Here is a 27,644-nt window from a genome sequence, read left to right as displayed (position 1 = left end):
CCAATTTTCATTTTAAAGTATTAAAGCATCTACAAACCTCGAACAACCAGGGTAGCGGAAGCGGTTGCGTTGTCCACGATGGTTTGAGCCGTGCAGGTGTATTTCCCAGCATGCTTCAGTTCAGCGTTCTTGATCAGCAGGTCCCCGTTCAAGCTTTCATTCTGCAGAAAGCAACAAAAGGTGTCCATCAACCATCTTGAAAAATCTGAGTATGAATTTATATTTAAATGTTCTCTTTTTGAGTACAGTTTACATGATTTACAGGATCATTTTTCAATTTTATTGTGAACTTATAACACTAAATTAAAAGCCCTTTTTGTGTATTTAAAATAAAAAAAAAAACATTGGATTTTTTGGACTTTGGCTTCTTAGTTAGACACATAATGGAGTTCAGCTATCTTTTTAAGTCAGTGGTGGGAAATGAAATGGCGAGTGCAGTCACTCACTGCCTACAGGTACCAAAATTACCACACGCAAACTGGTCCTCAGGTGAACCTGCCCTTTAGTTGCCCTTAAAATTCGCACTACAGGGTTAGGGTTTCATCAAGACTCATAGCTTATTCAAACAGCCCAGTAGTCTGTGCCGATATTTTGCTCAGAAACAGAGCAATGCTTTCTAAATGCTGCATCAGCAAGATTCGATACAAACAAGGTTTATGTGGATCTGCAGGAAGCAGGATTGATACGCCGTGATAATGTTTTATGGCGGAAAAGTCCTACGGTTGGAGAAACAAGAGCATATGATTAATCACATTGTTAAAAGGAGGTTTGGCCTTTCGGCAGGATGATTGAGTGTGTATGGTTATCATGGTTCCATGATCTGAAAAAAAATCAAAACACACACACACACACACACTCACAGGTCATTTCCAGTTTAGTAGACGGTGAAGGAAATTGCTGTTAAATCTAAACACATTGAAGGTGGAGACTGTAAAACGATCTTCAAGGAATATTAATGTCAAAACAAACGTACGCAAATCCCGCAGATATTGAACTTAATTATAGTTTAAAGCGGGTGCATCCTTCCCTGCTGAATACATGGTTTTGAAAAAGGACAGTCACATGACTAGCCCTCGGTTGACTGATGAAATGACGGCTTCATCTCACCGGGATGCGTTCATAGTGTTGACTCTCCTTGTGCATGTCGATGACTCGGCCGTCCAGGGACCAGATGAAGGTGACGTCCAGATGTGAGTCATTTGATGCCGCACACTGCATTCGAGCACTTTCCCCCACATTCACGTCAGCGTTGGACGGAGCCAGCGTGATCTTCGTGGACTCTAAGATGGAATCAAAATACCAGTCTCATTTCAGCAACAGGTCAAGTAACACACACAAAAAACGTTGGGTCATTCCCTAGAACCAAATAAAAGTGAAAAATAATATACATTTCTGACTTCTCATTTATGGTTTTGACTCCCTCATTCACAACAACAATTATTATCACTATTTATCAGGGCACAGATAAAAAAATAAAATAAAATCCAGTAAGTGATCCATAAGGTTATATGTACTTGCATGGTTATAAACATGCAAACATGCTTTTCGCCTGCTTTTCAATATAAATTTCTGACTGGTCATTTATGGTTTTGACTCCCTCATTCACTCTGTAAAGCAAAATACAAAATAAAAAATAAAAACGATTATTAACACTATTTATTAGTGCACAGATAAAAAAATAAACAAAATCCAGTAAGTGATCCATAAGGTTATATGTACTTGCATGGTTATAAACATGCAAACATGCTTTTCGCCTGCTTTTCAATATAAATTTCTGACTGGTCATTTATGGTTTTGACTCCCTCATTCACTCTGTAAAGCAAAATACAAAATAAAAAATAAAAACGATTATTAACACTATTTATTAGTGCACAGATAAAAAAATAAACAAAATCCAGTAAGTGATCCATAAGGTTATATGTACTTGCATGGTTATATAACATGCAAACATGCTTTTCGCCCAGTCCATTATTATCATAGCATTTTTTTAAATTATACATTAAAGAGAAAACAAAAATACAATTGCAATTTGATCTTGTACATATATTAAAGGAATATGTTTTACTGTCTTAACTCGTCTTTTTGTGTAAAAAATATCATATGGACTATAACAATATTAATATAATAATAATAGTATTTTACTTCAAAAGCTGCCAGAAATAACTGACTTACTTAAACAAAGTTGAAAATATTGTGGTAAATAAACATCAAAGTGGTTCAGTTATCTTCAAAAGCGCAGGCTTACAGAGATATAATAGAAAAGGTTGCAGGTTGGTGTGGAAAACTTCAGCAAAAGTCCAGTAGGGGGCAGAAGAGAACTGACTATGGTCCACATCAGGATATTACTGCTGACAGCTGGACAAGCAAGTCCACAATAAAGATTTGCTTCCCAATCAAACCTTCGCCACACAGCAATAGCTCAAGTGGTTCAATGACAACACACTCGATGCTTATCTATCTGAGGCCATTGGCCTTGGTTTCTCAGATCACTTGACTGGTGAGCAGTCTGTGCAGCCATGAATCATCTTCCGATGATGTGTGGAGGATTGACTGAGGAGTGGCAGGTTATTGGCAAACAAGCAGTATTGAGCACATCAAAGAGAAAACCTTGAGCAGTTGTTTATGGTTTCATTTCAACACTCCTGCTCACCGGTGACCTGCAGGGAGCCGGTGCTGTTGGCCTTGCCCCGGTGGTTCTCAGCAAAGCAGGTGTAATTGCCTTTGTCTGCTCGGGTCACGTTCAGGATCTCCAGGCTGCCGTCCTCCCAGATGAACATTCTGTGAGGGAAAACGTGTCACACACGGGTCACAGTAGGGCTGGCAGCACAGTTGATCGATGAAGATATAGTTTTGTGAAGGGTTGGCAGCAGCAGCTCAAGTTCTCTCCTCAAAAATGCTGTTCAATATACTATAAATACATCAAGACTGAAGCTGACTCACACCTAATATTCTGATGTATGATAGATTTTTATCACGCGTCACTTGAAATGCGTCTTATTTATTTATGTTATACCAATAACAAGCTGTTGACTGCGCTTTTGCCATTTCCAGTGCCTAAACTTCTCTTTCACTTTTTACCGTCGCCTGCAGCAGATTATGCAGATTTGTTCCCAGTTGCCCTTTTCTGACTCATAACTGCTGCTGCATCAATCTCTTAACTGGCCTTTTCTTCCGCAAGAGAAGACTGGAACAATGGCTGCAGCTTATCCTGAAATGCATTCCCTTCCTCCACTTTCTTATTTGAAATAGCTCCGCATACCATCTCATTAAAATCAGAACTTCTTAGCAGTCGTCCCTCTTTTTGGTTCCCGCAGATTTCACTAGGCTCTGAAAAAGTTCCTCTTAAGCCAAAGAGACGATCGGAATAATCTCCCTTCATTCAGTCTCTTATACGATTTCCCTCTATTGACTTGAGCGACGACCACATTTATGGTGCTAGTGTTTTCACTGCCTCAATATGCAGTCTGCTTGTGTGTCACAGCGGCGAGAATGATGGAGAGATGAGGTTTCATGAAACAGTGATTCTCAGAAGCCACCAGATGGCACTGTCTGCTGTTAAATGTTTGGACTTCAACAGCCAATTCAATGAAACCTCACATCATGTCTAAACCAAGAGCGCCATCTACTGGCCCCCTGTTTCATCGACGTGCAATACTGTGTCATGACACCTCATTTGCCCATTCCTAGAGGGTATACAGTCTCCCCATGAGGTCAAAAAACAACAGCAAAACACATCTTGTTTTTCATACACTAGCCCACTGAAAATAATTTCTATAATAATAATTATTTTCAACTTCAACAAGCATCACTGATTTATTTAATAGCAGTCAAAGGCATAATAAAATATGCATCTGCTCAGCATGACCACATTTAATTGAAGGCCCAGTCATGATATTTGATTCATATTTCTTTGCATATTTTACTAGACAAATTGTGTTGTCCCCGCTGCTCCACTGCTGCTCCACACGCTCTCTCACGCAGACACCATGGAGAGTATTAGTGGGCTTATGCCGCATAGTAATTTGGCCACCGCTCCTCCTTCGTCTGGTCCCCACTCGTGGGTGTGGGGGAGAACGTCGGGGGCGACCAGATTAGGCTTGTTTTGTGAGGGAGGGACACATGACGAGGGTTCAGACGTCAGACTCAGAAGCTTTATGTCAGACACACAAGACGTGTTCAGAAATCACTGATGAAAAAATGTGCAAAGATACATCAGGCATATCATTTAGCAGATTTAGGGGCTTATTTAGATCCCTTAAAAAACCCTCAACTCCTGTTGATCCCCCTCAGTTTAGTGACATGTTGCAGGGAGATTCTCATCTGTGTGCTAATATGACCCAGATGTGTCTCACGAAAGGCGTGAGAGGATTATTTGTATTTTAGAACATACATTAAATGTCATATTTGCGGGTCAAAAGGTCATTTTAGAGTGTTTAAATATAATAAGGATGATGCAGCGCCACTCACCGAGAGGAGTTGTGCAGCAGCTCAGTGCCTTTGCTCCAGGAGATGGTCGGCTTTGGAGCCGCTTTGGGTCGACACTCAATGACCACTCTGCCATTTCTAGCCACCATGACTTGCCTGACTGGGTTGTACTGAAATGTTGGAGCACAGGCTGCAAGAGAGGAGTAGAGTCAGTCACGCACCTCAGTCTTCATTTGTTTCATGAAGTCGATCATGTTTTACTCTTCAGACCTCTGCTGCATGTTTGCATGAACGCAGTGGAAAAACCTGAGCTCAGCAGTTCCCCCGTAATGTGATATGAAAACTATGCCCCCATTTAATCCAATTAAAACATGCAAAACTTGACCTTCAAACCTCCGACGCAGCAGATGAGCAAACGTGACTCACCAAACACGCGCAGCTCTGCGTTGGCAAAAATGACTCCGTGTCGATTCTCTGCTATGCACTGATACATCCCAGAATCTTGAAACGTCAAGCTGCTGAATCTCATCTCTTTCTGGCCCAACTGCAGGAAGATAACAAGAGTCACTCTCATGTTTGGAACCAACACAGTGAATTATTATGCACAGCCACGTTTTTAACAGTATTCATCAGGTAGTCTCCCACTCCCTGCTCTTCGGCGCCTCTTGGGCGTATTTCAAGCCAGATGACATTGGTTCAATACTGCCACACAACCCACGCAGCTGCCTCCCCTTAACACGCGAACACACGGATGCATTAACTACTTTTTACTGCTCCTCTGGCTTGCCGACCGCTGAATAGCTTTAACCTAGATGACACAGCCATGGGACAATAAACATCAATGACAGATAATTACAGGTTTCCCGTTCTTCAGCCATCGTATTTGTGGTTTGGGTTTGCCGCTGGCCACGCAGGACATGCTGTATTCACTGTTGAGGTCTCTCTCTGTGCTGCGGATGTGCTCCACCCACTCTGGAAAAGCTGTCAAAGAGAAGCCAACCGGTTGCGTGAAGAGGAAAACACTATCAGACAGCTACTTTAAAACAGTGCTGAATTATAAATGAGGTGATTGAAGGGTGCTTTAGCAGTAATAAGAGCCGAGGCTAAGAGGGCGCCCTCGACGTGAAGAAACACATGCGCACCGATGCAGCAGAATGCACGGTTCATGTGTTGTTCTTGTAGTATTACTGGGCGTGGATTTGAAGTGCTTGAAATAGCTCAGTAGTACAGTGCACATCTGGTCTGATGGAAAAATAGTAGCTGTGTATTTTGGTGGTTATTTTGTATTTTTGTATTTTCTGATTGATTTCTTTTAAAAGATGATTCATTTAAAACAGTCTTCTTTCTAATGCATAAATACATGGACAGAAAGAAAAGTGTAAATGTGTCTCTTACCCTCCACAGTCAGTCGAGCTGTGTGAAAGTCTTTTCCTTTGGAGTTGACTGCCTCACACTGATACGTTCCCGCGTCTTCAAACTGCACGTTATACAGGTGTAGATGAGCGCCAGCCATCCGAATCTCATGGTTGGCTGAAAGTTCGCCATCCAACTTTTTCCAGCGGATCTCAGGAACAGGGCTGAGGACGCAAAGATGGCGTCGAGAAGGGGCCTCAAACTCACAAATGAAGGTGTGAAATGAAATGTAGGAGTGAGCGCAAGGCTCTCCCTCCGTATAATGTTAAGGGGAACACCGTCTAGTTGAATGGAAGCAAACACACCAGTATATTTGCAGTCTCTGCAACACCTTCTTAAAAGCCGCCCGTAAAGGTGGGTTTCACTCAGGCATGAATAAATCGACGGCGCACTCAGATGAACAGTAAAATTCTCTCTCACTTACTTCCCCAGAGCAAAGCATTCCAAGGTGATATTCTGGCCCACCAGTGCATTGGTGTCTGGAAACTTGACGTTGAGGTCTGCAGGGTACTTTCGAATGGGACCTGAGAGAAACAGTGAGACAAGAGTGAAGAACGTCTTAACTGCTTCACGTTCACATTCGATCTCATTGATCCTATTTTCATATTCACTAGTTTATTTCATAGCCCAAACTCTCTGAACTTCAGAGATCAGTGGCGCAGAGAACCTCCTACTCTCACAGTGCTCCACTGCCCGGCAACAGTGTCAACCCTCTTAACAATGCACTTCCTCATGCACATAGGAAGTGGACACACACTAGTGAAGGGAGCCATTAAAGTGTTCCTTCTTGAGAAACGATTTTGTGACGCGAGGATGTAAGGTGAATTGAAGAAGTTCTTTTACAAGCAGCAAACAATAAATCTCTGAACTGTCAGGAATGGCTTGAGGTTTGCGACTGCTTCATGAAACTGCAACAGCGACTGGGAAACGTCTGAGAGGAGCTGAATCAAGATAAGGTGTTTCCTTACTGTTGGACCCAGAACAGACTTACAGTAAAGAGTCAGAGGTGCAACATAAATTTAACCTTTTGAGGTCATAATTTGCTCTCTAAGCAGAGACATTTACAACTATACATTTTTGTCTCATATTCACTGTATCAGTCAGGTCTGTTTCTGTAGATCTAGTGTTACTATTACTACGTTGTCTCATCTAGCATGAGCTGAATTTCAGCGTTCCAAGAGAAAACAATGACTGCAATGACTTCATGAAGACGCACCCTGATCACAGACAGGCCCAACTCGACCTTTTCATTAAAACTAATGTGCACCCCTGTGTTTAACCTAATCCCGATCTAATCCTGATTAAGCACTGCTACAATGCAGGAAGCTACATCACTGTTTCTGGCAACAAAAAGAACAATCAATAGAAATATATCTAGAGGCATTTTAAAATTGTTTAAAGGTAAGAACTAGACCCATTTTTCATCTAGTGTTCATTCAGCATGAGACCAGCATGAGACCATCATGTGACCGTCAGCGCCTGTTTGCAAAATTGTTAAATAATAGATGAACAGAGTTCAAGAAAATGTCAAGTAATGTTGACAACATGGCAGCAGTAGATTAAATTCAGGTGGTGTTCTGGATGGCCAAATCGTTTGAACGATTTGTCTGTGAAAGAGTAACACAAGCTGCAGTAACTTTCTTCCTCATTTATTAACTCCAACAACGAGGTTATGTTTTTGACAGCGTTGGTTTGTCTGTCTGTGTAGGAAATAACTTAATAAATGGATGTATTTGGACAAAATATTCAACAAATATCTGAAACTGATTCAGCTCTGCGAGTGATCCGGACCATCATCTGGATCCAGGCATTTTTTTAAAGGATACTTTATTGGTGGTGGTTGGCACTCTCTGAGTGCTTTCCTCCATCTGATGTCAGAGCAAGTTGCTACAGCCATCTGCTATTCAAGTTGAATCTATCTGTGAATTATGACGGTAAAGGCTTGCTGCTTGCGTCTGTGAAAAAGAAAAATTGCTGATCAGCCATTCAGGCTCTCTTAGACATTACAAACAGACATATGGTTGTGGGGACTGTAAATTATTTGTATGTTTGAAAATATGTAAAAGATATATTTTAAATGTGTCTAGTAACAAATACATGTAGTGATGCACTAAGAGTTCAGCACAATACTGAATACAAAATAATTTGGTGGTTCCAAACCTACAGGAGTGTCAGCTAGTCATAAGCATAAAAAATCTACAACAACTTTGCACAGCAGAATGTGTGAATCAAACGTAGTGCCGATCACAGCAAATATTTTGCTTCCAACAGTTATTTTCCTCTTTTTATAGAGGCGTTCAGAACTGCTCTGCATTCAGGTTTTTGTGGTTTCAACGGCACACAGTGATGTCGGACAGCGCGCCACAGAAGGCACCAAACAAATACAAAAGTCCCTTGAGGAAGGTGTTAAACAGATGCTTGAATTCAAACCTCTAAGGTTCAGCCAAGCGGCACAGAACAGTTTTCTATCTAAGTATTTCTGCTGGAGCTCTTGCACATCTTCCAGCTGGCGCTCGCTCTTAAAGTCTGAGCTTGTGTCTACAGATCTAATTTGTTACGCTAAATCTAATTTAGCCAACCCATAACCTAGTGACCCGGTTTTGATGAAGAAGAAGATCAAGAAACATTGGAGATTAGGAAAAAAAAAGATCTACTTAAACAAGAAGAGTTGAACCACACAATATACTGTAACCAAATTCAATATCTACTGTATCTTTTTGTAAAGAAATACTTGTCTGGCATCACAAAGGAGCAGCTCTGACACAAACAGAACAGCGGCAGACAAAAATCACTGCTATTGATTTCCCCCGTGAATAAAGACGGCACATCAGACCTTGACTGCGAACTGTAGCCTGATAAAAGTCTGAGCAATTACAATAATTTTTAGAAGTTTGCTTTCAAATTAAAGCAAAATAACAAGTCAGTGATAAAACAGTCAGTCTGCAGTCATCAGACATTGATCTGCTTCTGGATTCTAAATGTGTTTGTCTTAAAGAGATGAAGAAAAACTCTGAAGAAAGTTTCCGTCACATATTTCACAGAGTGAACTAACACCCTCAAATTGGCTGATGGAGTGCAGCAGCATTTAGGAGCAAAAAAAAAAATCCTTACTGTTGATCAGGGAATTCTTCAGCTTCAGTTATCACATTTTAAATTGTGATTTTTTTTTTTACCTCCCTGGAATGCTGTCACACTTCGGATATGATAAAGATGATGGATTGCAAGAGGTGTCCCACTTAAATGACTTACAGATTGGATACTAAAAACACCCTCAAATTGAACCTCGGTGCACACCAGAGGTCGAGGCAATGAAGCAATTCATTTTCACCAACTGGGCATATGGCTGGAGAAAATAGCTCTATGACTTTAGTCGTATGGATATATGAAGCATAGATTTGCTTAGGGTATATATACACACCTGCATCTACATTGCGGAGGAGGGCAAAGCGTGGCGCAATTGCCACGTGCAGCTGTTGGCCCTCATGACGTCGGAGGAAATCAACCCAAACTTTTTTCATCATCAGATGCTTTGGAACAGTAGGAACCTTTTCAGTGCAAGTGACCGCTTCCAGTACACATTCGCACAGGAGGAACCAGGAGCCAAATCAAATTGGTACTTGGAACTATTTTACGTGTGAGATGGCGTGTGACAGGTGACACCAGTCGAGAGGCAGCACAAGTCTGGAGGATCTTCGTTCATGATGACGGGTTTACACATATTTTTAATTAATGAAACACTCAATAATTCCATTAGTAATGACAGAGACTCAATGCCAATGTGAGTTGTCAGTCACTGTCCTCAGATTTGGATCTTCATCTGATCCACGATCAACACCACTTTAAAGTCAGTTACTTCAGTGTTTGACATTGCTATGACCTAAACTAAACTTGAGTCATTTATTTTGTGTACCATTCATCATTGATCGCTAAGCGACAACATGAAACGTTCCAGATTGCCTCAACAAACAAACACACACACGGCTCCTGACACACTCTATAGTCTTGTTATAGACTCTAGGATACTTCAACGAATATTGTTGGTCCGTTGTAACTCAGAATACATGTAGTTCGAAAGGGTTCTCCAGAGTGATCTGTTCACTGACACACAGAACTTAGTGGTCTCTGCCTTGATTTGACCAGTATCAAACACATGAGACAGATGATTCCAGTGATGAAGACAACATAACTCTCACCACTATTCCAAATCAATTGTGTGGGTTCTACAGTGTGAAAGTGGATATTTATTACCAATTGAATTGTAAATATAACTCATTAGTTATTTTTGGTCACTCATGTTTTCCTCATGTTTTCTATTTGAATTACATCCATTTTAACAAGTAATGGTCATTTTAACAGTATGTATGTGAAAATGGATTAATACATACAGAAAAGAATACAAATAATTGCCTAATATTTTGACGTTTCCCCATAGTTCTGTCACAGATATATTCCAATAATAATGATTCATATTGAAAATATTTAAATAAACTGCGCATAAAATGAATTCACGTATACTAAAATGTATTAGGAATATAATGTCTTGGACTTTTTAATGTCTAAGTTACAAAAACGAAATTGCGTTGTCTTTCTTTTCATATCACAAGAGTCTCAACAAATAATGTGGCCCCTAAGCAAAACAACACTGTGAGGCTCTTCTCCTTTCTTTTATGTAAATGAATTCCACACAATGACACACAGTGTGTTTACAGTGAAAATGGTCCCATGGACAGACTTAACTCACACTTGGGAGTCAGCCTTCACAAATACAACTTAACAGAGTGAGTCACGGTCTGATCCCTGACTTAGAGCAGTAATAATAAATGAATGAACCTTTTGCAGTGCGGCGCGCACAGTCTCACCCAAGGGCTTCCGCTTTTGTTGGAGTTGTGCAACCAAGAAACATGCGAACTGAAAGAGTGGTGAACTTGTGACTGTTGCTGCCCTAAGCTGAAGTGTTATCCGCACCAACAGTGGATGATACCAGCCACTGTTGCTGTCAGCCATGTGATATTAAAACATGTTTTCACAGTCTAACAAATCCTAAAACAGGTTCTCTCCTGCATTATTGCATTTGCTGAAGCGCAGCCGGTTCTCATGAGATAAGTGTTCCTCAGTCTGAATAGTTCCATCGTGAGCAGAAGATCTCCATCCAATTTAGAGAACTACACACAGAGGTGCTGTGCGTAACACATTTACGACAAATCAAGGCTCAACAATGCAGCGCCATAGTGGGACTTGTTCTTAAACAAGCTAACAGTGTTCAGCATACTGACAGTGGCTCCCTAATAAGCTCCGGAAAAAACTTTGTAGAAACCACTTTACGAAAAAACGTCTGTGAAACAAAAGTTGAAAAAGAATGAGAAATGATCAGTTAAAGACAAACAGGCGTTGCTAAGCAACAACTTCATTGTCATTGCAGTTAACCTGTGTCCTTCATTTGAGAATAGTGGCAGTGATCGGTAATTTGATGGCTTTCTATGAGATACAGTGGAAATCGTTGCCCAACAAATGGTGAATATAAAATTGATTATCCTAAAGAAAAAGTTGTACTGTACAAGGAAGTCAGGAGCATCAGAGGAGTAGGGTTGCCAGGGTTGTGCGGGAGATCCTCCAGTCTGTCCATGATGTTTACTGATGATACAGTGAGTAGGAGAAGCAGGAGAGGCAGACGTTGTGAAAGAAGATGAGTTCAAGGAGCAGAGTAGGGATGGAAGAAAATACTGATACACTTAAATGTTGTGATAATTAATTGCACAATGTTCTATACAAATATACTTATAGTTGTCTGTGAGATATTGTCTTGATATGTTGACTTGATATGCTGGCTACATAGATATAATACAATAATAATACGATAATACAATACTTGGCCATACTGCAGCATTTGTGATGTGTTTAATGCTGTACAAAAGTGTTATTTTGTTGATATGGGAAACTGTTCATTCCTCTGTTGGACTGCAAAACGTAACTGAAAGTTAGTCTTAGTTGACTAACTTCATAACAATAAACTTTTTTTCATGCATATAATATTGTAATATCTGAATTCCCCCTCTTAGAATGAAGGTCCTTGTTAAGAAATATCACAATATAATGCTGAAGCTGCTGTATTACAACATATAACAATGTGTTGTATCACCACTCCTGTATCGGGACATGTATTGTTTTGCAAGACACCTGCCAACACACAGCCCTAATGCAGAGTGAGGGACGCGGATTAAGACAGGTAAAGAAAGGAGTGTGGGCCCATGGGAATGTGGAGAAGGGGAATCTCTACAGGATGGTAGTGAGACCTGCCTTCATGTGTGGTTTAGAGACAGCTCTGACACAAAGACAGGAAGCAACAAGTGGTGGAGTTGAAGTGCTCAGTTTTCATTGTCTAAACTCAGATGGTTTGGGCATTTGGAGAGAAGAGACACTGAACATTTTAGGTGGACACTGAGGTACCAGGTAGAAGTAGAAGGTGAAGGTGAAGAGAATCTAAAAGAGAGAATAGCTGTGACCATGGAGGATGATCAAGAGACTCTAGGTAAAATAGGAAGAGGCCCACTTGCTGAGGCAACCATGATGGCAAATGTTGGAAGAAGGTGGATGATGCAAACGCCACACAAGTTGTCAAGTTCTGCCTTTCTCACTTTCTCACTGTAATTCTGCATTTACTCTTTTATGATTCAAAGACAAATGATTTCAAAGCATTTTGAGCGAGTCCTGTACTCACGCTCTGTCAAGGGCACCAGAGGAATGTAGTTGGAGAAAACACTCTTGGAGATGGACGGACTGGACGTGATGCAGGAGTAGTTGCCACTGTCCGAGGCCTCCACTTTGGAGATGTAAAGGTTCCCTGTTATTTGGGACACAAAACGTCTCTTGTCCAGCGGGATGAAGGTTGGGAATTCATTGAGGATCCATCGGAATGACAGCTCAGCTACACAGAAAGAAAAACAAGAAAACACCATCTGTCAGTCCGGACTCACGGCAACAGCATGGTGACAGCAGAAGGCAAGAGAGGCAGGCGGAATGAGAATCCTATTGTGAATAATCTGAATAAATACTCACAGAACTGCAGCCTTCGTTCATTATTCAGGCATTTATTGACCTTTTATATAGCCTCGGCATTGAGTCTGTCACTTATTCAACAGTTTTGCATAGACAGCAGTTTAGTTTAGAATGAGCTAAACGTGTCCTCAGTAATGGCAAGAATTCACATATACGACTGAAAAGATCTTTATTTTGTACGTTAAAATCAAATAAATGAGAGGTGAATGAACATTCATGAACACGGACACAGCATTAATCATCATGAAAGGCGCTCAAGGCTTCCAAACAATCCTTGAGATCAGCACAACTGAAAGGAAAAGCCTCATAGTCAATGCCTAGATTGGGCTCCTCAGTGAGAGTATGTTTTTATTCTTCTGTCCTCGCTGTCTTAAGGACACACTTTAATTAGCGTGACTGGTTTGTACTTGACGTTGTTACTTTACTGCGCAAATAAACAAAAAGAACTTCACCTGGATGATGTGGAGGAGGGGCACAGAGCAGCACAGCCCCCTGTCCCTCTCTGATGCGCACCGACTCCCGTTCCTCCGATGAGAAAAGATCGAGATCTGACAAATGATGGCACAGTTTTGTTGTTAGCACTGTTCGTGGATTCTAAACTTCATTCATAGTTCAAGGTTGCATCCGTTTTCTGGCACCGGGCTGCTTTTTTCTTCAATAATGCTTTGAAATCACTTCCCAGAAATGATAATGTATCAACTTCAGTGCAGAAAGAAGCCCTTGTAGCAAATAAATCATTCATACAAACTACACTTGAGATTTGCCCTGAGGCTAAAATAACTGTTTTGTTTTCTGAAAACAACAGCAAATAAATGAGAAATATTCAAAGAACTGGCACTAATGGTGTCTGAACCACAGTTCTTCATGAACGTTTTCATTTAAACTGTCACTTTGTCATCTTGTTTTTCACACTTTCACATTAAACCGAAAGTCCTTTCTCTGTTCCAAACTTCTTTTACTGGTCTTTGTGTCTTAAGCAAGTGGCTTCTTTGGTTTTGGGTTGAACCTGATTCACTACTGAAATGAGCTCATGGTGTGAAAGTAGTAGTAATTCATTCATTCATTTTCTCCCTGCCAGGGCTGGAGTCCATCCCAGCTACTTGGGACAATAAAACAGACATCAAAAGTAAGAAAGAACTCTGTAGGATATGCTGTATAACACCACTCATACATCACCCCTCTCTCTAATACCTGAAGCACAAGATTTGTGTCACTTACAGCCAAATTGTACGGACGCCTCCCTGCTGATCACAGTTCCAAACTTGTTGGTGGCCATGCAGGAATATTTTCCTTCATGTTCATTTTTAACAGGATAACTGATGACCAGGTTCCCCCCAGAGAGACTGTAGTGCTTCTGTTTGGCCTTCAAGTCGATTTCTACACCTTCAAGCATCCATCTGCAGGTACAAAGTGCGGATTCAGCAACATCCTTTAAAAGCATCAGCAGTGAAATACACCCTGCTGGACTTCGAAAAAACCAAAAACATTTCCAGTAAATGCCTCATCCAGGAAGCGGAGGCCTTGTGATGTACATGGCTTGACTGATGTGATTACCTCCACCAATCACGGAGCATATTGAGGTCTGTTCGGTTGTTAATATAATAACGCCAAACAAACTTTTAGGGCCGGTTGGAATGGGCTAACTGAAGAGGTAATTCAATTTTGGTGGTGATCTGGTTCATATGGATTCAAACACCCGTATATTTCCACGATTGCTTAGCAGCGCTGCTGGTCTCTTCATTATTCTGCAACATTGTAAACATATTTTGACTCTCCGCTTCTTGGACACCCTTATAAGTCATTTCTAGAGATGTATTGTTCCATATTCATATATACTACAACCCATTCTCTCATTACAAAGGATTAAGCCGATGAGGTTACGTGACAGTATTGAAGGGCTGATGAGGCTTCATGAAACAGTGTCCTGATTTTCAGAAGCCACCAGATGGCACTGTCTGCTGTGTTTTGGACTTGAATTGAATCATGATTCCTTGTGACTACTATTTTATACAATCTTAAAAAGAAAAGAAAATGATAAGATTTCAAAAATTCACTTTTCCCTTTACCAGTACAATATAAAATTTCTCATCTGTATTAGCTTTAATTTATGAATAATTTTTGTAATAAATGTAAGATATATTCCCATCTTGTTGACATTTTTTTTCACATCAAAGTAAAGTATTTCAGTTCAAAATTTTTATTTTCAGTGACACTAAACAGTTTGTCTGTTCTTGGTTCTTTGGTTTTCAATTCCCGGTTTTCTGCATTGTGGTGCATTGTATCTCAGCATCTTAATTGGATATTGATAAATTGCGCATAAAAATACTGTTGTTTTTAATCAAATTCAATTAACTTGAGTAAATTCCCTGCTGAACTCACCATTATTTTTGCATTTTCACTTTTAAAAGTATCTAAATAGCACAGATTAATTGCATAAACTTTGGTTCAGAGAACATTTTTCAGTGACGATTAAGTGTTGAAAACTTCAGGATAAAAGCAGAAAAATATTACAATTCAATCAGTAAAATGTCCTCATCCTCATTGTTATTGCTAAGTCTAGTAATCTTACAAATACAATAATGTTTTTTTTCTCCACATACATCTTGGACATAAATTCGCATTTGGTGCATTTGAGAATGAGTGAACAGAATGAATAGCCTCCCTGGTCCAAATGCACAGCTCATCCAACCGCCTTTGCTTTGTTCAATAGCATTTAAACCAAAGTGTGGTCTGTTATCTGTCTGTGGTCTTGAACGTGCAATTGCATGTAATGTAATTTGTGAAAAGCCATTAATAGTACGGAAGGAAATGCAATTGCGCTAAGTAAAGCGACCATGTCTCCGAGAGTGTGGAGCAATCCCACACACTGAATGGCCTGACAAAGAGACAATAAATGTTCAAAATGAGTCAGACAGAATAAAAAGCAAACGGCATTATCACTTTGACCTTGACATTCACAAGCAGCTTCTAAACTCAGCCTGGCGTCAGACACAGTCACAAAGGATGCACACTGGGCGGTCATAATGGGGAGCATATGTTACTTGTATGTGGCAGGTGGATTAGCTCTGGCCCGGCAGTTCATGGTGATTTTGTCCTCGGGCGACTCCTCCGGGTAGATGGTGTCCACCGGCTGCTCCTCAAACACAGGCCCGTAACCTGTGGCTTCGTCTGTAGGAAGCGACAACAAACAAATGAGGTCAGGCAAAACAACAACAAGCTGTGCGCACATACAGACAGGAAATGTGAAGGTGATAATGCTCAAAGTCAGTCTGGCAGATTTGGGGCAACAACCACAAAAAAAAAAAAAAGACGTCGGTGTTCAGATGTTACATCAAACTGACTGTGGAATCATGAGAAGCGCCATTTAATACTTTTCACCTTGGTTTGTGGTTTTCACAGACACATAAACCAACCTCTGCTTGGCTGGAAAAAAAAACGGTAACATCAGTGAGATGGTGAAACCCTGTTCAGGCAATGATGAGCTGTGCATTATTCCAAACAACCAAGCCGCACTGACACATTCATCTGTTGCCAGCCACAGCAATATCCTTATGAGCTGATTTTTAGAACGCTTTTCAATTCCGCCTCCACTCTTTCAACCACCACAATTAGCCCGACACATTCATTACAGCAGACACATGTCACAGGCTGAGGCAAGAATAAGACATTGCATGTGCACCTATGAATGACTTCACCACCTGAGTCCTGAGAAAGCACGGGTCAACAGTGAGCACTGCGGCTTCCTTTCTAAGATCCTGCTTCAACTCTGTTTTCCACCAACATGCTCACATACTGTGCAAATGTCACGTCAGAACATTGACAACCTTTCAGCGAACGTGAATAAAAGCAACTTCAAAGAATTCTGTTCACTCGACTGAAGCCTTGGAACATTGCACAACTGTCATAACGCAGTTGAATGCTAATAAATGTATACACAAAATCAAGATTTGATCACATGACTGAGTGCTGAACCTACAGATTAGATGGAGCGATGTGAGAGATTCTGTTCTTGGAGGTCAATGGTTCAGAGAAATGTATAAAATCTTTGACATAACTGATATTGGTCAAAGTCAAAAGCGCATGTATTTTCATGACAAAACAAGGCGACTAAAGGTTCAAAATAATACACCCAATACATGTTAGAGACGAGAATTCAGCCGCTAACATGGAAGAATATTTAGGTGTCCTTTATTAATCCCACAGTGGGTTTTGCTTTACAGATCAAGAACTCAAGCTGGAAGATCCCTGATGTCTACGTCAATGCGTGTAGCGAGAAATCTGGGAATTTCATGAGGAGGCATGCTGACGTAGATGATCACATTTCAAGCTCTGCAATCGGGCGTACCATGTTCAGGAACGGAATCATGCAAGGTCATTTCCAGACTTTAGAACAAAGCTGATCTTTTTTGTGAATTCAGTGCGTATGTGTTCAGTCGCACAGAAGACTGAGATCACCACCGCACAACACAAACATTGAGTCACACAAACGTATAATAGTGAGCGAGGAGGCAGCAGTGTATATGTTCCCCGCATTGCTGAAATCATAACTAATAAAGAAATGTTGGAAATATTGAAATATCGGTTCAATAAAACATTTGTTGAAAGTTGTGGCACAATTCTTATTTATTTGATTATTTTATTTAGAATATTATTGACAAGAAACTTAGAGGAAGACATAAAGTCTGAATGTTCTCAAGACTCAAGACGGGTTTATTTGTCATATGCACCTTCAACACAGGGTCTACAATGCAATGAAATGCTAATGATAAGAAGACCGGGGACTCGTTGACAGCACAGTGCTGGCCGCATGCAATGCAATGCAAGTAGAGTAGAGTGTAAAAAGAAAAGTGCAAAAGGGCGGAAAAGCGGACAGAATGACGGTATGACGTGACGTGTAAATAAGGAGTAGAACGTGTAAATAAATGAGTAGAACAGCAAACTTGTCATCAAGACAGTCTGTCACCCAGTTTCGGCGTTCAAGAGTCTGACAGCTTGTTCAAAATAATTGTAAAAGTTTTTGCAACAGTGATTTTCCTTACTGAAAATGTACAGAAGCAAAGCTTTTAAACTGAGAACCACAGCGAACCAAGGTTTTTGTGCCCCATTACTCCGCTACGTTACAGCCGTTCTGTACACACCTTCGTATCGACTGTATGTCATTCAGTGGCCATTTCACAATTGTGAACTGTGACGTTGTGATGCTATTGAACCAGATCGACCTCTCTTGTCAGCCAGTGAAAGACTCCTTTCTTCTTTAAATGCACTTGAGCCACACTCGTCTCACATCTAACAAAGCGGCAGCAATTAAGATGTTAGCAGACAGAATCCGCCCTGACACAGAAGGGGCCCACTGTGTGTGTGTTCTCAACATTGATGCAAATCCCAGAGACCCTCCTGTGCTGCCGGAATCTAACTCGCTGTAAATGGGCCATCGCGGGGCAGGCGAAGGCAAATTAAATGGGAAAGCATGTTCTGGGAGCGAGGGAGTCGAAAAAAAGAATGCAAGAAGGATGATGAATTAACGTTGCAGCTCAGGGAGGTCTAGCGGTGAATATCTTGACCCTGTTGTACTCCCGTGCTGCCTGTCTTGTTACTTTAATAAATACTCAAAACGGTGAGTGATGGACTTGTGTAGAAGCAAAATTAGTGCAAGTCAATTCAAGTCACTGGAGAGGGGCACGTAACAGATGGAGGACAGAAGTGATGCAGCAGGACACATAAGGCCCGCTGCCTGGAGACACACTGGACACTGACTTTGGCTCTTCTCGTCTCTTCTTCCTAACCTACATTCTTGCTCGACTTTTACCTCCTGTTCTTACCGTTGTTGAGGTCCCTATAGCCCCTGATGGAGATTAAACGTTGGAACCAGCGATTCTTTAACCTGAGGCAGACGGAATTCAGGAACTGCTAAGGCTGAACGGAAAACATAACACTTGGGGCAAACTGTTCAACCTGGATTTATTTTTCTCCCTTGTTTCTAGTTGGTATATTTTGAATGTTGCAATTCTGATCTTGTCTTCAGTATTTTTGAAGACCTGAAAATGGCTTATATCTTGATAGTTGTTTTTGACTTGATACAGTACATGACAACGCTGTGACTCATTCCATATTTTCTGTTTCCTAGAGCAGCCAAGTTTTTAAAAAATACTCAAGAGATTTCCCAAAAATAATGTCCCTAATATGTTGAAGCGTTTTGGGAAATGGAAGCAGGAGAACAGACAATTTGATTGTGAAGCTGCTCCTCTATGAAACACTCCACAAAGCACCAGTGATGAGCCATTCAAACTGGAGATGATAGGTGGGCGTGAGAGGGAAAAGAAGCAGCATGACAAACTCTATCTCAGCTATCACTCTGGTCTTCTCCATCTGCCCAAGACTGCCACTTCGATTTGCTCAGTGATCTCACACAACTGTTCTCACACATATCACAAAGCGCTCTGATTTGTTTTCTCTCGCACACATTATCTCTGTACAACTTCTCCTTGCAGTCTAAATCTTTGATATTTTTTCCCTTTCTTTCGGGGCATTACCTCAGAAGTGCTTTTCCGAAAGGTAGTCAATAAAAAAAGTCACAATATTTTTCACTATCCATGTTTAGTCCAGGGTTTACTCATTAGTTATGGCCCCATTTAAGACTTCCCATGACCATTTAGGAGTAGCTCGTGGTGCCTGTCGTGGAAATCCAGTCTGTTTTCAAAATAAAACACTTACTTATTCACATTATACATCACATTTTATGCTCAAAAGTCCACCATACCTCAACCGCCAGCATCACAGGTACCAAGCCACCCGATGAAAAACAATCACACTTTATTTGTAACACCACCGACGGCAAGACATTTATGAACCACTGTGTTAGATGAAACACATCCCTCCGACAAAGACAGAATGCTCGACACTGTGTGAAATTGCAGAGAAAAGCAGGGAAAAGAGATCGAATAAAGAGCGAGTGTGTGAGACCGAAATGATCTTTTGCTGGTTTATTGCTCCCATCAAAAGTCCATTGTATACAAATGATGTTGCAATCCTCATGTGATTCAGTGAATCTGTCAGAGAGATGGTTTGATAACAAGAAACAGATGCTTTAGATGGAACCAATGGGTGTCTCTTACTGACACGGCACGACGAAAGCTAGAAGCTAGTGTCACCAGATGAGGGTTCGCAGGCAAAAAGCAGAGGCTAAAATGCGTGTTTTATGAAAGTTTTTGTGGTAACACATAAGAAAGCTGAAAAATAATGAGTAAATTTCAGCTTCACTTACACTTAGTGAGTCTAATTTCTCCTTGAAAATTGTCATTGGCAGCAGGGAATATAAATAAAAAAGCGAGTGGAAGAATATGCTTCTTTTATTTCAGCAAGATACACAATAGCTTGCTATTTTCATAGCTTATCCCTCTGCGGCACCATAGAAATATCAATTATGCATCAAAGCTTGGGTACAGTTTTAGCTGCCTGACCGTGAATTGGAACCCTGACACAATACAATATGTGCAATATGTTCATTCTGAATGGCAATTATTTTAACAGAAGACATAAGACACAAGGATGAGTTAATTATTGTTTGCCTGTCGAACATGAAACCGAGTCTGAATGTGTTTTCTCAGGGCGTAGCTTCAAAATACACATCTGTGTCACTGCGGGTTGAGCATCCTAATGAGAGTCCAAAGAGGACAGAGTGTTGCCCCGAGGATACGAAAGCACAGTGGATCAACGGCACCACGCCTCCAGCGGTACACAGAGACACGGCGTGTCATGGGATTTCAAAGACTGTTGTCAATGATAAAATCATTTGTGAAGTGAAGTCATTCAGGCTGGATAATTCAGAAACATCAGTGTGTTTGTTAGCTTGTTTTATTCTCTCTTCGTGGAAACAAGAACGTGTGCTTTTTCCAAATTTGACCCTCATGAATACTTTCCTAACAGTACATAAGATACAAAGAATTATAGATATATTCCGAACTTGCGACAGGCTGCTTTTACTCATAGTTAATATATTATTAATCGGTGAAAAATAATCCCACTCGCACGGCTATATTTCATTTACTCACGTTATTTTCTTGCAAACCTTTTCGTCCAAACGTGTGCATAACTTTGAACTTTAATTTATGAAAAAACAAAACACACATGCAAAACACAAGGTCTGTTTGTGCTTTCTCATTCATATTTTTATTACTTTTTTTATTTTGTGAGTATTTCATATCTTGGTCCTACAGGATCATACATCGCATTGTTTCCTGAGGTTAGTAATTCGTCACATCCATATTAATGACTGAACCAACTCTAGTCATGTTGATGGCTTATCTCATCATGCAGACACATCTGTCCTGCATGGTGAGATCTAATAAGGAGGCGGGTGGGTTTCACAGCTGCACCAGAGGCAGACCTTCAGGAGACCCCAGATGGGGGAGAACTTCATGAAGAAAAAACGGATTGTCATTATGATGAGGGACTCGCTGAATCATGGAGAGGACAACTTCAACATTTGAAACATATAAAGAAGTCGGATCCCAGGATGCATCCTCTTTAAGACCAAGTCACGCGATAAAGATCAGGCACGATATGCCAACGTGTAAAATGTCTTGAAAACACTTGCATAAGCTGAAGAATCCTTATAGTTCAAAGGCTTACACCTAGCACCTTCATAATGAGTTCACAACATATTAGAACCTTCTAATAACATAGAGAATTCACGAGGGCTGTCAGTAGATGACAATGTTTAATCTCGATTAATCGCATTAATGCTGAGTTAACTCATGATTAATGGTAAATGATATTATACTGTTCCCATTGTAATACAATAGTGTGGCCAATTACGGTAGCAATGTTGTGTTTTTGAACCTTTTCACTGCCTCTGAGGTTATTTGAAAGAAATATGAGAGACATACGTTATGTTGGGTGGTTGTCGTAAATAAATGTTTGCATGAGGAAAGCAATAAAGGCCACTCTGGTCTAGATGGAATCTTCCTTTAACTTACATTAAGAGCTGATAACACATTTTCACAAAGTTGCCAGTGTATCTGTATCTATAGCCCTGTCACCACCTCTCACCCTTGCCAAGAATCACTAAACATTATCTAGACACATAGTATTTCCTCTCATCTCCTCGTATCTAAGACGTCATGTGAGGTCTTGTACGTGTCAACATCCTCATAGGTGTTGCAGCTACAAAACAGTGTCAGATGAATGAATGCATTCAAAAAATCCCTGTAAAAACTGCAGTTTACCAGTACTGTGTACTGCTGGACGACTCAACAGGGAGAGAAATGTCATTTAAAATGGTAACAAAGCAAGAGGGTCTGAAGGAGGTGGTGGAAGCTAAGGCTGACAGGACTTGCCACAGATTCAATGATGAGTAGTTAAGAGCAAAGGAAAAGTCCCTGCTGCAGACGCGTACCCTAGACCTTTATTGAAGAGGCCTCCTCTGGTGACAAAGCTTTCATCTCTGTGGAAGTTTGACAGAGATCAGAAATTGTATAACCTTGACTGCTTTTTTTTCTAAAGATATTTTAGTTCTGACTGACCTCAAGCACATTCACTGTTGACTTTCATCCTGTATTTATTTATTTTTTATCGTTCATACAAACTAAGCCCCTCGCGGGTGTCAGACCAGTCAGGGACCAGCAGTGTCTCTGCCACCACTAAAGCTGATTTCGCTCCAATAAAACGGGTCCAGTCATCCATCCAAGTCCCTGCTCTGCTTGTACATCAGCCACACAACAGAACCTGGCTAAAAGCCACATGAAGAGGTCAGTAGAGGAAAAATTAGACGTTGATTCAGTCTGCCCACACGCAGCTTTGAAGCTCGTTCCCCAGCAACAACTGAGCTTTTTTCATTCCTAATTTACTGCTTGCTGACAGTCTGCCTACACTTAGTTTTTATTTCAACAACATTAACAAGCTCCATAGTAAAGCAGTGCAAACACCCCTGCTACCAAGATGCATGACATCAGTAAGGATTTGAATTCAGATGGCAAAAATGACCATCCCCATACGATTATCTTTAATGGAGGCTTTGAAACAACCTCCACATGTCCAAATGTCTGTCATCGATTCAGCAGGCGGAATTGCAAAGACACCACTTACAACTCAGCAAAACAAGTCTTGGTACTGTCCAGTTAACTCTTGGTTTAATCCGACTGTTTCTTTGAGAATCATCTTCTTGTCTCTTCTCTCCACCTGTCCGAACCATCTTGAGTCTGGCCTCTCCAAAACCTTTCATGAGCTCTCCATCTGACCTTGTCTCGGTCTTGGTCACTCCCAATGAAACCCTTAGGTAAGGAATCTCCTCCACTTCTAACTCTGCTTCCAGTCTTTGCATCCCGAAACTGCATATTCTGAGCTGACCATATTCTGACCAGCTTGATCCACCAGGATTTCAAGTAGCACTGTGGAAGAAAGTAAGATAGGTGTGCAGTGTGTCAACTTCAGAGCTTGGTGAAGCCCAAATATAATGTCCATGTCAGTCAGCAACGCCAATGGCTACAACTACATTTGCTTGTCTTGGGATAGAGTGGCCAATGTGACTGACATTTAAATGGGGCAAAACAAAGGCCAACACAAGTGAACAGTGTGAGCATTTTGGAGTAAGCCTAGGCTTTAATTCATTGATGCAGCAAAGACACAGACTTCTGAGGTTTCTATTGTACTTCACGTTACATAGCTCAGTCCAGACATTATGTATGACATGGAGACATATGTGGTTAGTGGGATTCTGATCCTGCAATTCTTGAGTAAGTGGCAGTAGTGCTAGTACTTTCAGTTTAAGTTATGATGAGAACAAGAAAATTCATCTTGGACTACAGAGGAGATCTACAGTACAACTGACAGTCCAAGAAACTGCTGTATTTTAGCAAACAGGGGACACAGCAAACAATCATTTTTATGATTCCAAAAGCACAAAACCAGTGTCAAACACAAAGATAGACCTCATTTTCATGTGTCCTTCACATTTTGCCTTAGAGAATTGATCCTACTGCTCGTGCAAAGGCATTATGTTGGTCTCAGTTTTGACATTCATACAATGGCACTGAGGCTGTTGAAGTGCAGTTGCATGTTATGTAAATCTTGCAGAATGTCTTTTGGTGACATTTTACTAATTCTTTTTTGTTATTCATCACAGGAGCTGGATACTTCAATTAGCTTAGATGGAAAGAATAATTTAAAAAAAGGTCATAGCAACAATAATCTGAAAGGCCATTCCCCTCTAACACACAGAGGATGCAAACAAAAATTGCAGCGTTCAGCTGCTGATGAAAAGTGGGAAAACAAATTACTCATTAGTAAAATACCCTTTCCTTTTATTTATATATTGATATTGCTAAGTACGCCAATCCTTTACATGAAGAATGAAACGTAGAAGTTGTGAAGAACAAAGACATTTCAATCTCAGCTAAGGTTGAGGACTGTCAATGGACCAACGAGCTGGTGTGAAATGAAGCTCAATATCAATATCAATGTCATCTCCAAACATGGAGATGGATTTATACACTCTCACTGGTATATCATGGGGGATTGAGCTGTGTGTATTTGCAACATAGTTCATTTTTATTAACCAAAAAGTACACAACAATCATGGACAATCTGGTTTCAAACTACAATCATTTGATGTTTGTTTGCCACACTGCCTTTGTTTCCGTTCATTTCTGGTAATTCTTCCCGCCTGAGATTCCAGCTGTCTTTCCCTTTGATGAAGTCGACAATAATCGCCTGTGATGACAGACTCTGATTAAAAAAAGACGACCGGAGGAACAGTTTGTCTGAAAAATGGCAAGTGATTGCAGAAGCAGAAAAACAACATCCGGCTCAGTCACTCATTCTCTCGGGGTACGCCGTGAAGGACAGAAAAAGACGCAGAAGGTAAATGCTTTTGTTTTTGTATTCTTCTACGGAATGAGGAAACAGCTTCTCTGTGTTCAAACAAATGAAGTGACGCTTCCTTGGAAGTGATGTATACCCTCGCCTTTGAAGACTGGAGCCATGAGAAAGTGTCACTCAAACATGCACTTTCATCTCAACATGTGAAGTCTCCTTAAGCCATTCATCAAGCACAGGGTCATTTGCCCGTAGTGTTGGGCAAATATGAAAACAATTTCAACAGGATTTACAGCTTGTCGTTCTATATCAACGGATGAACACTTCCTTGAAGTAATATTATTCAGTAATTTCTATTGCTGAATACTATCTTCAAATTCATAGCGATTTTAATTTGGATGCTTCCAAATGAATGAACATAACAACCTGTATTGAGGTTAGCTAACATGGTACATATCTTTTCACTTTGCAATAGGGAAAAGGTGTTATTCATTTTTTTATTTCTTCAGTTCAGTGGTGCACGTCACTGCAGAGAAACTTGTGACTATCATCCATGTACAAGAAAAACAAACTCAGGAATTTTAGGAATAAGACATATGTGAAAAAATAAAAATCAAAGTAACTAAGTATCACTATTGGTATCGGTATTTGTACACTACATGTTTAGGGAAAAAAAACTAGGTGCATCCCTAGTAGAGAAAGAAAACCAGACAATATTAAGAGCTGCCATAAAATTTGAATAAGAATACATTTTGGTTTACCTCTTCCCTTGAAAGTAAAGTATCTTGGAAACATGCTCAACAGAGCATATAAATATAAATTATGGCCTCTATTTTCAAACCTGAATAAAACATTAACGTGAGGCAAATGTTTAGCAAGGACTCATGCTTTCACACAGTTAGCCACACATTGGAGATGGAGCAGCTCAGTATCGCTCACTGGACTCACACCATCAGTGTCATTGAAGGTCGACTTGGGTGTAGAACTGTGGTGAGATGAGTTGGATGTTATTTAATCCAGATCCAGCTGTGCTTCCTTCTGCTGCATCTCAGCAGACACCTCTGTACGACGCAACCTTGGAAGATTTTACTGACAGAAGGCGTTCTTGCACCTTGCTATTGCACATGAACAGCTTTCTGTATTTATGAAGAGTAAATAACATCCAAATAACACACATGTGATTGGGATCATCTTTCTGCCACTATCACCAAGCTTTATTCCAGAGAGGTGTTTTTCAAAAGCGCTCTTTAATATCACTTTCTCTAAAGGCCTTCCACCTCACCCCATAACAACCCAAGTAGTACACGCAGCCCACAACAGGTAATTTATTACAGAGGGACTGTGAAAAAAACGTTTCCCATTAAACTCTTGACTTCAAAGTGAGTTGAAGTTTCTCTCCAGTGATGAGCTTCTTGCACATCAGAATTGTGAATTTCACGCTGATTTATCAAACCCAAAACACAACAGTTTTAATCACATCTGAGCACTCAAAACTGTGTTTGGAAATCACTTGTTTTATTCCATGAGTGTGTCTTACCTCCATAAAAGTCAAATTCATCCACGCTTATTGATGCATCTGGAACAACAAACAGAGAAAATGTCATGATTGTGCTCATTTATTCGAGGGTCTAACTCTGAGTGATCCTGAATTATATGAAATAAAAGTGCAAATATAATAAGAGAGGCTGAGATGCGGCCCACTGGAGCCAATAATATCTGATGATTGAAACAACAATAAGGACAATTTTGAGCTGGTTATGGTAATACTCTAAATTAACTCAATATTCCAGATACACAGAGGTTTCCATGATTTACTATTACAAGTACTTTCATACAAGAGGCAGCAGAATGCTAATGGTGTTGGTTATTCCCTTCAACGCACCACATTATTGTTCAGTCTGCTGGAGGAATGGTGTACTCCGGGGACATCCTGAAAGCTCTGCTCCAGTGGGAGATGCCCCAGGAAATTTTTGACTACCCCACCGCGCCATGGAGGGTTGAATGGTTCGACCGCGGTGATTCACGAAGCAAAGTTTCTTTTGGATGTTATGTACTGTTGGTGCAGCCATTTTTCATTTCTGTAAGTAAGTGGCAAATTTCCTTCACTAAATCGACAGTGTAAATACATATAAAATCTCACAGATTCCTTCAAACTAGGGCTGCAACGATCGATCGGCCGGTTGATTCTTCGCCTCTGATATGGGCATTTCTGACTTTTTTATAAGATGGTATTTTATGGAAGAAGCTAACAAGTGAATGCTAGGAGTTAACTGGAGGCAAAAACAATGCAAATATAACAAGTGATAAGTTAAGTTTACATTATGGGTTTGATCTGTTCCTTGTTTCATGAACTTGCTGCTGCCATCGTTGCACATTCGTGGTGTCGACGCCAGCTGCAGCTCATCACAGTCAGGAACCGATAAAAGAAACCCACATAAACATTTCTTAAGGATCAGACACTTTTGAACCGGTTCTCGATGCCCATCCCTCGCAGTGAGTAATTTCTTTGGGTGTGTGAGATGAAGAAGAGAACATATCATGAAAAAAACATTTAAAAAAAAAACTTTATCCTACTACTTGCTTGTCTCCATTGATGCAAAGGTGGATTTTCTGTTCAAAGCTTTTCTGTACGAATGTAAGAATTCAGGATGTTAACTGTTTTAGATCCAATCGTAGGCAGGCAGTCATAATCGTAAATGAATGGAACTGAATTGAAGCGGGTGACCATCAAACTGCTAAAATGCTCGAAACAATGATTCTCTCATGTCACTGACGACTCGTAGTGCAACGCTGTATTGTAATAAAACCTCATCGGCGTTGTCGGTAAATATATATGAAACATTTTAGGGTCTCTTAATAATCAATTTGTTTATGCTCCAGTGCTAAAAAATAGCGCACAAGCTTCATTTTCATCTTCCTATTTTGTTGTGAGAGCATTACAG

At 40.5% G+C, this 27,644-nt stretch overlaps 1 protein-coding gene across 2 annotated transcripts in view; it reads right to left on the bottom strand.

Moving 5' to 3' along the window:
- Positions 1 to 27,644, bottom strand: part of LOC128770691 (contactin-1a-like) — an 83,552-nt gene that overhangs the window by 14,739 nt on the left and 41,169 nt on the right. For both annotated transcript variants that reach the window (XM_053885474.1, XM_053885475.1), the window contains exons 3-15: positions 26,240 to 26,278; positions 15,933 to 16,059; positions 14,110 to 14,288; positions 13,344 to 13,439; positions 12,554 to 12,760; positions 6,263 to 6,362; positions 5,821 to 6,002; positions 5,282 to 5,406; positions 4,852 to 4,969; positions 4,468 to 4,615; positions 2,651 to 2,778; positions 1,108 to 1,280; positions 38 to 161 (exon numbers count right to left, since the gene is read on the bottom strand). In XM_053885474.1, coding sequence (XP_053741449.1) covers positions 38 to 161; positions 1,108 to 1,280; positions 2,651 to 2,778; positions 4,468 to 4,615; positions 4,852 to 4,969; positions 5,282 to 5,406; positions 5,821 to 6,002; positions 6,263 to 6,362; positions 12,554 to 12,760; positions 13,344 to 13,439; positions 14,110 to 14,288; positions 15,933 to 16,059; positions 26,240 to 26,278 — 1,746 coding nt within the window. The remainder of the gene's footprint in view (positions 1 to 37; positions 162 to 1,107; positions 1,281 to 2,650; positions 2,779 to 4,467; positions 4,616 to 4,851; positions 4,970 to 5,281; positions 5,407 to 5,820; positions 6,003 to 6,262; positions 6,363 to 12,553; positions 12,761 to 13,343; positions 13,440 to 14,109; positions 14,289 to 15,932; positions 16,060 to 26,239; positions 26,279 to 27,644) is intronic.

The sequence above is a fragment of the Synchiropus splendidus genome, chromosome 14 (genome assembly GCF_027744825.2).
Source record: "Synchiropus splendidus isolate RoL2022-P1 chromosome 14, RoL_Sspl_1.0, whole genome shotgun sequence".
Lineage (NCBI taxonomy): Eukaryota > Metazoa > Chordata > Actinopteri > Syngnathiformes > Callionymidae > Synchiropus > Synchiropus splendidus.
This window is presented reverse-complemented; position numbering and strand designations above follow the sequence as displayed.